Source organism: Mizuhopecten yessoensis, unplaced genomic scaffold (assembly GCF_002113885.1).
Source record: "Mizuhopecten yessoensis strain PY_sf001 unplaced genomic scaffold, ASM211388v2 scaffold11127, whole genome shotgun sequence".
In the NCBI taxonomy this organism is placed as follows: domain Eukaryota; kingdom Metazoa; phylum Mollusca; class Bivalvia; order Pectinida; family Pectinidae; genus Mizuhopecten; species Mizuhopecten yessoensis.
In genome coordinates this window covers 407,528-420,927 of record NW_018408893.1, presented here as the reverse complement: position 1 = coordinate 420,927, position 13,400 = coordinate 407,528, and the positions used below count along the sequence as shown (strand labels likewise).

At 32.5% G+C, this 13,400-nt stretch overlaps 1 protein-coding gene across 1 annotated transcript; it reads right to left on the bottom strand.

Moving 5' to 3' along the window:
- Positions 1-233: 233 nt before the first annotated feature.
- On the bottom strand, positions 234-11,152 carry LOC110466272 (UDP-galactose translocator-like). Its single transcript, XM_021522672.1, has 3 exons — positions 10,868-11,152; positions 8,324-8,661; positions 234-7,278 (listed from the first exon to the last, which is right to left on the bottom strand). Exons 1-3 carry the CDS (start codon positions 10,995-10,997, stop codon positions 6,628-6,630), a joined length of 1,119 nt encoding a protein of 372 aa, XP_021378347.1. The 5' UTR covers positions 10,998-11,152; the 3' UTR covers positions 234-6,627.
- Positions 11,153-13,400: the final 2,248 nt, after the last annotated feature.

Sequence of the window (13,400 nt, the reverse complement as noted above, 5' to 3'; positions counted from 1 at the left end):
CAACAATACATGAAGCCCTATGTGTACGTGTATCAAAAAGTTACATAGTAATACACATGTAACAAAAGGCCCAAAAACAACAACACATCGACTGGTGTGTTACTAATTCGATGATAAACGTAACATTATTCCGTCTTTGCGTATTGCAGAGTAATCTTCTGATGAGAGCACATATTGATTGTTACGTCATATGTTTTTGAGAGTAACGTCATCAATTTTTGAGAAAACGACGTAATTTTCTCACACAAACAAATGACGTAACAATCAATACCTGCTCTCAAGAGAAGATAACTCTGCAATACGCTAAGACGGAATATGACTTGCCATTGAGTTGATAATTACTAACCAGATGTTAACACGGTAATGGGAAAAATACTTTTTTATTTTGAATGTAAATGATTTAGTGAGATTTACATTTTATCGTCTTGGAGAAATATTAACTTTCCTATGATAAACATTGCATTATAGTTATAGCCATTAACTTGATAATTACTTATTAAAAAATAACATCGTAATGGGAGAACTACATGTACTTACCCCAAGATACTTACCATTGTAACATTATCTAATAACTGATCACTCACATGATTAATACTTATCTTAAGATAATAAACATTGTAACATTATTTTACTGATCGCTCACAGGAGAAATGATTACGTGTACCTGATGATAAACTTTGTAACATTATCACAGTATAATTACTTATTTGATGATAAACATTGTGACATTATTATACTGATCGCTCACAGAAGATTTACTTATCTTATGATACTAATCATTGTCAAATTATCTTACTGATCATTCGCAGTAGGATCTGTACCTGGTGATAAACACTAACACTATCTAACTAACATGAGATCTAACTTGATAAAACACTCCTCAGAAAAAGATATGAAATTGACATCCTATCCTTTCCACCAGATGATTTATTTGAATTAAATCCCGTCATAAAGACAAACTCTCAGAAAATACTACTTGTCTCATCGGCTGACTTAGGAATATGTAGCCATATCATTTTTTTAAAATCTATCACCTTCTATAGGAGATCCCATCCCTGTACACTTGTTCAACCTTCAGTATGTTGGGGACGCCCTTTTCATATCTCAACGTCGTTACTAGGGGATTACTTGTTATTTCACCCGCACACATGACGGTGCTAAAATACATTTAAATGATAAGATCTAAAACAGCTAAACTATGAATGAATAAATCACTAGAAATCATTAATTAGTTGATTACTGACCTTAAACTTCAGTCTCTGTGATTGCATGCTATATATAAAAAATGTCAAAATTCGACAAATTCCTGCAAACCACATTACTCATAAAATACTTTTATTACATTTTTCTGTTGAGGATTGGCATATGCACATAACAAAAAAAAAATCAATGGTTACAATGAATTGATAATGAAATGTCAAATCACACGTTCGATTACAATCTATTTCGATAGATTGAAAAATGGTGGACAATGACCAGCGTTATTATTCATTTTAAAATTATATTTGGTTATCAATACAAAGATAAATCCATCCAGGCTGCAGATGTACTGTAAAGCAGTAGCTGGTTCAAATAATCGGTCGCCATTTTAATGATGAATCTGATTTTATTAAATACTGATATCCTATTCTTGATTATTGAATATGGACTTCCTGAGCATCGTGTACTCAATATATCAGTCATGCATGCTTTTTAAGAAAGAAAACAGGAACTTGTTTATACAAAAACAAAAACAAAAATCTTAGAAATTGTTTTAAAATACCTTCCACAAACTTGCACCTGGTGTCTTATTAAATAATAGGCATGTATTATTTGGTGATCCATATGAAATAGACGTAAAGAAAAAGAGACATTTCATATAATACTGATAGAAACAAAAGGGAAATCACCAAGTATATTTAAACAATATAAAAATTGCTAGGACATATATATTTTATAAGTGTGGATTGTAGCATTGTCTATTAATGATTTGTGTCAGGATAGGTGATGCCATAAAAAATGTTAGCATCTTTTCATATACCAAGCGGTATATGTATTGTAGTTTTATTTTTTCTAAATCTGGCACATTTTGATATGGGTCGAATGCTTTCTGGGACTAATGCGAAGTACGAAGATATAACAGAGTATTGAAACACAGGTATTATATAAGTAATTAGTGGCAGATACCACATGTACATCTTATCAAAAAATGGGTTATCGATTCCACAAGCCATGCATGTTGATGATTTTTAGGCGAGCAATTATTTTACTTTGACAAACTTATCCTTGCATGAACAAGAACTGATATTCAACTGTCTGGAGAAATAAATAGCATGCATCGCAACAAATAAATGTAAAATATAGTAAGAGCGGATGAAATGACAAACCTGCAGACCAACGGCAATGAGCATAACTATAAGTTATATTAGTGCACATGAGTTACCGGGTAATCTGAAATGATAAGGAGTCTATACAAAACCTAGTTAAGAGAAAAAATATCAGACCATCAAAAGTACACATGAAAATGTATAAAAAAAAATGTATTTCTAAGCAAAACTCAACAGATACCCCACCCCTGCTTTCTACTTCTCCGTTCTTATTTTACACAAATGAACAGAACAGTCTTGCATAGGTCCTTTTGACCTAGCTGTGTTATGAAATATGTAGTGACCTATTGATGTAAGAGCATAAAGAGTATGGTAACCCCTGAGAATGCCAAGTAGCCTAGAAAAGTTCTTTCCCTTTTAAAAAAAGTGGAAAATACAGAACACCATGATATAGATAGGCACAGTACAAAATCCCCAATAGTTCAGGTATAAGACTACATCAAGTTTGATGAACCTCCATGCTCAGTGGAGCAGAAAATTAGGTCACTGTGACCTAGTTCAAATGTTGGACATCTGTGAAGCTATAGATGTTACAGCAAATGAAGTTTCACAAGGCCACATGAAAATGTGAAGAACTTAACTTAAACCATGTCCTATTTGTATGATACTTGGTGGAGAAGAAAGTATGTGTTTAGTGCAAGACACACTTTCATGCCAAGATGTAACAGCACAGGTTTGGTCAACCTGTATGAAAACAATTCAATAGATCTATTCCCAGGAATCAAGTATGATGGACAAATGAACAGGCATGCAAGCAGATGTAATTACAGAGGAAATGAATATCATAAACCCACTTTTTTATGAGGGACTATACTAATTATATAGCTAGATTATAAAGATTGGACACTTGCGTATTTTATGATTGTCAATATAATAAGCCATATAAACATCAAATGTGAAGTAAAGACGTTAGGATATTTACATATGATTTAAAGTCATCAAAACCTGCACAACACAATCCTAAGTTTAAATATTTTAAATTAACAAATCAGATCAAAATCGGATCAGTGGCACTGTAGACATGAAGACACAATCCAAAGGTCAATAAACACAAACTTATACATTTGTGAAAAGAAAAGATTGTTATACGCTCTTTTAACTCATTCACCCCTGAAATTCCATAATGGACTATTCCAACCTTTGAATTGGAGGAGTTCAAATGTGTCTTCAGGGGTGAATGAGTTAAACACTGTGAACACACTATAACATGTTTCTGTCATGGTAAAAATAATACATTAAAATGAGGCGCCATTTACAATACCGTAATTAATTTCTTTGAATCATGATGTCACAGTGAAATTTCTTATGAGATAAGCATTGCAAAGCATTATGAAGTTATTTTTCAACTAATGAAAATGCTTTCCATATGTGTTAAAAGTGCATATGCTCTGACACTTACAATAACATCAACATGCTATGGTAGAAATTGTGTATTACTATACAATAGTAATAGACAGTGTTTGTTAATAAGCCCACTCATTTCTTGTGAGACAAATTATCATTTAACCATACTGACTGTTGTTCCATGTACACCCTTTGTTTGAAACAATGTTTGAAGCAGAATGAAGAAAAAAAAGATTCAACACAAATTATCTGAATTAGCACTAGAAACATTCTATTAGAAAACGTAAAAAAAACCAAATCTAATATGACAATACATAACTTATATATATATAAATTATATATAAACGATTTTATATAAAATAATAACATATTCTGATGATCACACAACAAATTAATAATTGAATAGCACAAAGTTTTATAGATTGTTAGTTAGTGGTTTTATGTCTCTGTGACAGTACCATGTTGTATTATGGTCGAATTATGACAGTACTCACATGTAAATAATGACAAATGATGACAGTACATGTACTCACATGTAAACAATATGACAAATGATGACAGTACTCACATGTAAACAATATGACAAATGATGACAGCACTTACATGTAAACAGTGACAAATAGCACACTGGATTTCCTCAGATACAGCTTTGTTGTATTTTTTTAAATTGTGATTTATATTTTTTACTTATATTAAAAAAAAAAGCAAATTACCTGATGTGGTTTTTACAACTTGTACATTACTCTCTAATATACTTAATGTTACTTGTATATCATACACCATTGAGTATGGCATTGTTATTTAATATCATTATATATTATCAAGGTATATGATCATGTGCAACTTTTACTTGACACATTCATATCAAAGTTGGTGTCTAGACAGAAATTTTCTTCTTCTGATTATTTGTTTGGAAAAAGTTAGGTTTTATATGTAAAATAAATACGTATCTTAAAAGGACATCAGAAATACCTTGAAGTGTATTCTCTAGAGGGTCAATGTTTCCTTCCTTTAATGTCCATCCCTAAGTGCGGGGTAGTCATAATAACATTGCATCAATTCTGATGATAGTGTATATATATTATATATCTGTGACACAAAATCACACATAGATATCTCCTAAGACAAACACTAAAATAACAGTTATGCATAAAGATTTGTGAAAATCAAATATTAATTAGGTCAAAAAAAATTTATTTCCTCAATGTTTCCAAAAATATGGCCCTTTTCATTCAAATAAGGTTTTTTTCTGCATAGCTTGAATAGGACACTTAAAAAAATCTTGGGTCCTTTTTAAATCCCTTTGTTTGGAAAGGAAGGGGTGTCATCACACAACAAATGTTTCTTGTCTCCAAGTGGGACCGTACCTGCTATACTTTATTGTAATCTTTAAAAAAAAGCAAAAAAAAGGCAGTGTAATGATGACTGATATAGATCTGCATTTCTGCTCTCGTCAACTGTATAAAAAACACTACCAACCTAATATAATGAACTTATTTGCAATGCAAAAAAGGAAAACACATATACTGGTTCTGCCAATCAAATTGAGCATGATATAAATTATTGAGACATCACACACTCAGCCCCTAAAACATTTATTCTTATTTTGATATGTCATTATGGTCTCTACGTTATGAGACAGGAGTGTGACAGGAATCGATGTACCCATGGGTATCAGAAGATGGATAATATATGTTGAATTTCAGAATATATATATTGGCCACTTTTTGTTTTCACAGAGACAACGCAAGTATTTCGGAGTTTAAAGGGACTACACATGAGAGAGATATGTCACAAAATACACATCTGTTAAATACTAACTTATGGAATGTATTTAAGATACATCCTGTAAATTGAACTCAAGAACGTTGAAGAAGGAAAAAGGCAGAGAGATGTCAAAAGATGGACGGACAGAGATAATCCACAAAGATATAGATGTGGATCCTACCGAAAAAACAAACATTTGTAATATTATAGAGAGATGTGTTCAAATATTAAATGTGCTGACCTCCATCCATCCCCATGGCCACCCAGTTTCATGTATATACAATAATTTCTGAACATATGTTATCGTTATCATGATTAAATTGATATGAAATTAATAAATGCATCTCCGATATTTAGGGGGGAAAAGGATATCTTTTTATCAATTTTGTGTTTTATATATATATATGTCTACAAATAATAATAAGGGAAGGCAAAGGATTATCCTTATTATAATAAAACAACACATATACATGTACATTAAAAAATAACTAGCATCAACTCTGCCACAGTATCCAGTCATTGTGTACCTTACACATTATACCTGTGTAGATTTTGTGTTGAAGTTATCTCCCTTGTCTTTTATTACATCATGAATCAAGCATTGTGATGAGACCATAAAATCCGCCAGACAATTAAGAGAGAACAAATTATCATTCATTAAGGATGACTTTGACGGTTCTTAGTGGATTATGTCTTCCATCACAGTAGGATGGAGGATGTCTTGTAATCATTTTAATGTAAACTATGTATTCATGCATACAAATATAAATTGTACATAAAAACAAGTCATCTATATATAGGGTAAGAATATGCTAACAAAATCGGATATCACTTTCTTTTCATGAGTAATTTTCATGAACTATGCAAGTAGGTTTTCCTTGTGATTGTACCGGGGGTACGTACTTTACTTCGCTATTGAGAGGATGATACTTCAAAACTGACAGTAATTATACATTGGAAGGATATTTGCATAAGATCAAAATTCCAGAATGAGCCTATGTGACGGTTAACAGTTAACATGGATATTTATCTCTCTCGAAAAATCAAGTGGTTCAAAACAGATAACTTATGGATTTGTAACTTTATTGGAACGTGCCAAGAAAATAGCCTTTTGATGTGTAACTTCAGTGAAAGGCGTCTGTATAGTTACCTATGCATTTGTAGGTTTAGTTGAAAGTACTGGTACAAATTTGCTGTACATGTAAATAGACGCCATTACTAAAGATGCTCCACAAGTAAACTGGAAAGAGACATGGAAATCAAAAAAGTACATGGATAGAATACAGGATATGATGATGGCAGCTGATGTAGCAAACCCTTTGAGAATGTTGTCTGCATACTTCACCACTACAGCCACAAGGAGGCCACCAAAGGCTTGGATAAAGATAACAATGAAAACAACATAATCATACCCAAAAAAGAAACCCTTTTCTGCTACTTTCTCTCCATCTTTCAAGTACATGGCTATAAGTCCAATGACCCCCCCAAGTGACCCAAGCTGTACATTTCGTACCCATACTGACTGCTTGGTACCCTTGAGGATCTTCTCAAAGTAAACACCAGCAAAGCCAGACATTAAGCAGGAAATGATGACAGCGACCAGTCCGAGGGTCGGGTTCTGTACGACTTCCGTTGTTGCTGTAGACGCTGCCTTGGCTGGGGTGTTATCAGGTTGCATCTGTACTATGGCTACCCCAATAAACAGCACCACTAGTGACACCCACTGTAACCGGCTTAGTTGTTTCTTCAGCATCACGACTGAGAATAGGGCTGTCGTTAAAATTTTCAGCTGATAGGTAACCTGTAGTAAACAGATAAATTAACATCAAAACCAGTTAATGTTCTCAAATTCCTCAAAATTGAATTGATTACTGTATATATATTAATTGTGTATCTATGTACTGTAAAGCGCTTTAGAGCGGCTTATGTCAGCTAGATACATGTAGGGCGCTATATTAAATGTTGTATATTTATTGTAAATTTATTGATCATGTAACTCCTGGTATACTTGTACACGTGACCAGCAAACTTTTCAATGCTGACTGCTACATAATTAAATGAGATCTACTTGTGTACACAGGTACAATGTATTTATCTATGTTTGTGTTGAAATTTCTTTAGGACAAATAATATGTACATTTATACATTCCTTATACCAATAAGGCAGGACCAAGCACATACAAAATGGTATGTATTGATGAGATATTGTGAGTTATATCTTTCTTTCACTCTGGACAGGTGTGTCTACACTTTTCCCCTGTGTTATGTAACTAATATATTGACTAATGTTCACAAACAACACTGTATACTTTCACTAAATAATTGAGATGATCATGTAATAAATATTTCAGTTAAGTCACAATTGTATACTGTATTCTAGTAGTAATATTGAATAGTTCTAAAATCAATTGTTATAAAAGCGGGTTTTTTTTTTATTTCATCTTGGTTTTAACATTGTGTAAACTAGTTAGCGTATCTCATTTGATTTCTTCCAGATTTGGTCTGAAGGATTTCTTCTCAGTAGAAGATTTATCTCCCTTGTTGATTTACCAATCTTGAGAATAGTTCTATTTCAATTGTTCAAGTTAATAACTTATGAATATCATAATCAACATGTATCCATTGAAAGTAAGAAATATATGGGACCATATATATTACATTGTAATTTTGTGGTACACGTTTCTGTGACAGTAAATTTCTGACAACAAACCTAAAGCAGGTTTCTTAAATTTCATACAAGTACGATTGTATTGTACATACATTAGTATTGAATTGAGCTTTTCTTTAAGAACCTTTATCACTGTGAATACTAAACTATACACTGTATTAAGAATATATAAATATACCTGGAATGTTGCCGCATCTAAGTTCGACACAGCCACATATAAGAGGTTATTCTGTAAGACATAGATGAGGGAGGGTACTGATACGTTGATGCAGTCCATTGGTTGGCTGAAGATATTGTTATACAAATGTTTCATCCAATTCTTTACACTGAATTTTTCCTCCCAAAATACGATCCCTAAAGCTGTCAGGCACTTCAGAGCTTCAGAGACAATGACAGCTGTAGTGGCCATGAACATATCTCCCTGTCGAATCCGCACATAACGCATGACCAAAATAAGAGCTGCATTCTGGAGAGTTAACAGCACCAAGCTTACAGTTTTCAAGAGAGCGTTGGACTCTGCAATGATAGAAAACAACCAAATGAAATATTAATCCAAACACGAACTTCGATTGAAACAGATTTTTTTCTCAAGGTTCGGAAAAAAAAGGAGGACAGTGGAAGTTTTTTATTGGAGTTTTTTTTTTAAATTTACAAAATCTTGCATTAATTGAAACTCATATAAAAAGGTTTTTTTTTAAATTCACTTGTGTATTAAACTGTTTCTATAATTATTGTATCTGTTTCTGCATAATGAACCAGTGTAGTTAGGTTTGTCAGAACTTATATGTGTGATTTTCACTTAATATATCTGTACTATTTATATTTAATTATTGGTTATATTAGTTATACAGATCAATTCACACATGACATGCCATTAGTCATTTGAATCAAATTCATCATAACTCAGTAAATTTTTCACAAATCAACCTGAAACTTAGTTTAAAGATGTATTATAGTCTTAACATAAATCTGACTTTACTTACAGTATCATTAAGTAGTACTTTTTAAGATTTTGTCTAGTGATTAGCTGTTCTTGCTTGAAGATTCTTGTCATCACTTCAAGACTATATATATATATAAGAGTGACCAACAGCTGATAGCTAAGATTTTTTATTTCTATTAAGGTAAATAGAAAATAAACAGTTTGGAAATCTTGAACTTTAACAGGCTACATTAGTACATTAAAGAACAGAACTATAGTTGAAAAAAAACACATTGTGATTCCACTTTTAATACATATATATGTACCTGTATGCCCAAGTTATTTTTCTTATTTTAATAAACATAATGATAGTTTGAAATTCTGTTTCTATATAAAAGCATTTGCAAAAAAAAAAGTTTTGATAAAATTTGCCAGGAAACATGATATGTCCAGTGTTTTTTCTTGCCAATATATTTGGGGCCAAATTTGGGCCTGTTTCCAATTGTGCATGTTGTTTATTTTTGCATGATAGCAAAAAATATCCTGAAATTATTTGGGTTCTAAATATAACACCAGCCAGATTTTCCCAATTTCCCACTTGTGCCACACAAAAAATACTGAATACTTTTTCTCTCCAGATTCGACCGGGATATAGATTTGAATGTCACATGATAAACTTGAACCAGGATTAGCACTGAAAATCTGAGAGATGTCCACGACAATATGCAAAAAACACTGGTATGACGTTCCTGACACTGCACGTCCAACGACAGTATATCGTCAGTAGATATATATATATCCCTTTCAAGAAGAATGTGAAATTTCGGCTATTTTTGTCAAAACTTATCAATGTTTTACTCTGACAAAGTTGGTTTACTTTTCTACTGTTTAACATTTACACCAGAATTATTGTATGTACCCAACTGACCGTCAAATTATGCAACCTTTGTTCTGAAAACTTCTAACTTACCGGTAATAAACAACATATTACATCCAGGTTGCCGTTTACCAAATTGGCAAGAAAAAATGCTGACAATTTGTGATTCAAATGAATATAATTAATAGTGTGGAGGTCATAAAACAATTGAAAGCCTGTTTAATATTATTTAGTGCAATCTCATTTGGATTTTTAAAATTCTCAAATCCTTTAAGAAATATTTCAATGAAATTTTTACTAAAAGCTGAAATTGAACTGAATTCTTGCAGTATCAGCAAAATATCTTTGTTCAATTATCAGCTTCAGTAAATAATAGATTGTTAGATTTTAAAAAAATATTTCAATTTCAGCAATTGTGTTTCGTCACATTTATCAGTTTATTAACAATAATCTGATAATATAGCAATTAATGTCACTATCTAATATAAATAGAAATATGAATAATAAAAGGAACAAACAGATCAAATTATCATCCTAACAAATTTTAAAAGCAGTCATGGACATTGAGATCTCCATGTTAACTCCTAAAAATATAAATGGGGAATCATCTAAATGGGCTTGATCTTCACAGTTTTAATTCTTAAAAGAAAAATAGCCGTTATCAAAAAATCGTGCCTGAGCGATGATGCATAAATATTAAATAATCAGTACTACGTGGCTATCAACCTGACAACGCAATCAACAATCGAATCTATGAAGATAAGACACCGGCTAGTGAATCGACTAAGTCACTTTATCTACCGAGCATGAATCAACGTCCACGAAATTGCCATATGAGTTGTAGCTTGTTGAAAAACTGGACAAGAGAAATATCATGAAAACTTGCTTTATAGCAAGTAAATTGTGAGGTTATTCAATCTTACCCGATGGGTTGGAGGGCGCCATTGCTTTAGCGGAGTTACGGGATGAATCTCCGGTGTCGTATTGGATCATTACTTCCGTTTCCTCTTGGCCTTGAGACATTGCAGTTTGGAGGTGTGGCGAATGCGTCATTTACATGGCACAAACTTATATTCGCGTGTCACAGCTGTGTTGAATTAACGTTCATTGGTCAATATATCAGAATGAATCTGCTAAGCTGATAATCCCGGACAATCACACCTTCGTACAGTTTAACACCTGTCACCTGTCGTCGTGTCAAACCGGAACAACACAATAAATATCAAAGTTAGAAACGTATACCGTGCATATTTTCCGGATTTACTGTGTTACATAATGTAACAGGAGACTTCAGATATTTTTCTATTTTAACAAAAACAAAAGAACACAGAACTGTCATAGCAAGCAAAACACGTAACTTAAAATCATACAGTACATCTCATTAGTTATGTTTTGCACTTTATCCACCAGTGTCCGTTGATTTTCGGCAATAATTTACTGACAGTATGAAAATAATATTTTATTTTTTTCATCATTTTTTTTTCAATTTCAAATATTATTTTTCTTAAAAAAATTCCACAAGTTAAAATGTTAAAAAAACTTAGATAAATGCAAGAATGAAAAAAAATATGACTAGACCAGACCTTCTGCCGGTTCACTTTTGGACTCGCACAATATATATTATTCAAATAATTTCGCTGTCTTCAAGCAATTTAAGATAGGTACACCTAAGTTTTATGATAAATTCAATTCAGTCAGGGACGTATACTGTCCCTGATTCAGTGGAACATTTATTAATTTCAATTCAAGACAAACATTTGCACCTATCTTTGTTACAGATAGGTACAGTTGAACTGACCAATCGAAAATGTCTTCCATTGAAATATTGATTAACCCAATTCCAAATGAATTGAACCTGGGTATCAATGCAACCTATTTCCATTTTTTTTGTCATGGTGAATTTTATTTTTCAATACTTTTATTTAAAAGTACAATACATTTTTTTTATCTATCTCCAATTCCAACCTTTATAAACTGACTAAAAGTTGTCTTGATCAGTTCAATTTAGAACAGATATAATTCGATTGAATATTGGTTTAATTCTTCTTGTTTGGTATCAACTATTTCATCTGTGGCTAAAACATGCCTTCGTTTCGCGTTAGCGATTTAGTGAAAAAAATGACAACTATATATCGCTATCACCTGTCACCTTCTCACTTTCAGCCTTGTGAGTTGATTTATGTTAAATTCATGTTCATTTTAGGCTATAGTAATTTGAAATTGTATATTTTTTGAATGTTTGAATTTCAATCTGTCGTAAGACATAAATGTGACTGAAATCAGAGACATATAAAACCAGTATATACGTCTCTGCTGAAATATAATTAAACAATAGTGTAAAATATGTTGAATACGTTTGCAGCTGACGAGATTTAAAAGATAAATCTGGTGATTTTAACCATCTAAATGTGTATTTAAACTCTCTTTACCTTTGATAAAAGACACTTGAGTAAATATCGTGGACGCGAATAAAGTAAAAATAACGTTCAAAAAATAAAACAACAGTACTGAACCTGTATACGGGGGCCGCGGTACGTCACGTGGCCAACTGCTACCTCTAGCCCTCCACCACTGGGTCGCGGGATCGAGGCCTACGTTGGGCGGTCGCCAGGTACTGACCGTGAGTTGGTGTTTTTTTTTCTCCTGGAACTCAGGCTTTTCTCCACCACCAGAACCTGACACGTCCTTAAATGATAATAGCTGTAAAAGGACGTAAATAAACGTAATCGTTCGGAGTTGCGGTTGCGGAACTTCAAAGGGAATGGATTGTAGATGCGTGGAGTAAGCCAACAAAAACATCCTGATTTATATCTGAATACCAAACACATCTTCATACATAGTAGTCTACGGGATCACGCGCAGTTTGATCGGTGTTACTGTTGATTTAGAGCTTTCTAAGATGAAAAACACTCAGATTAAAAGCAAAAAAAACACCCCAAAGTTAAAGTGTACCTATACATGTACTGGCAGGAGTTAGTGGATTATAAACAGATAACATTATAAACCTAAGTAATTTTTTAAAATTTTTTACATTATATGCAAAGATGACGTCAGCAGAACGCGCAAGCCAAAGAATTTTTATTTTATATTGTATAATTTATTCAAATTGGGATTATTTAGTAGCGTAATTTAAAATTGAGGCTACGGTTTATTATAATCAGTAAACTGGTGAATTTGTTTTAAGTGTAAAAAAAATACGAACTGCTTCCTCAATAACAGAACTTGACAAGGCAAATACACCAAACCATAATTTCTTCATCGGTAGTATTCAAATTGTTACCTCTATTTATTGTTTCCTGTATATTTTACATGTACTTTTAACGTGATAAATGCTTGTAATATTTTAAGCAAGCTAACAATGCTTCTGTCTCTTCACAAAATCCACTATAAACCTAACAACTATGGTTATCTTTCGTCAGCATGGTTCATGACCGGTAATACGCACCTGTACACAGA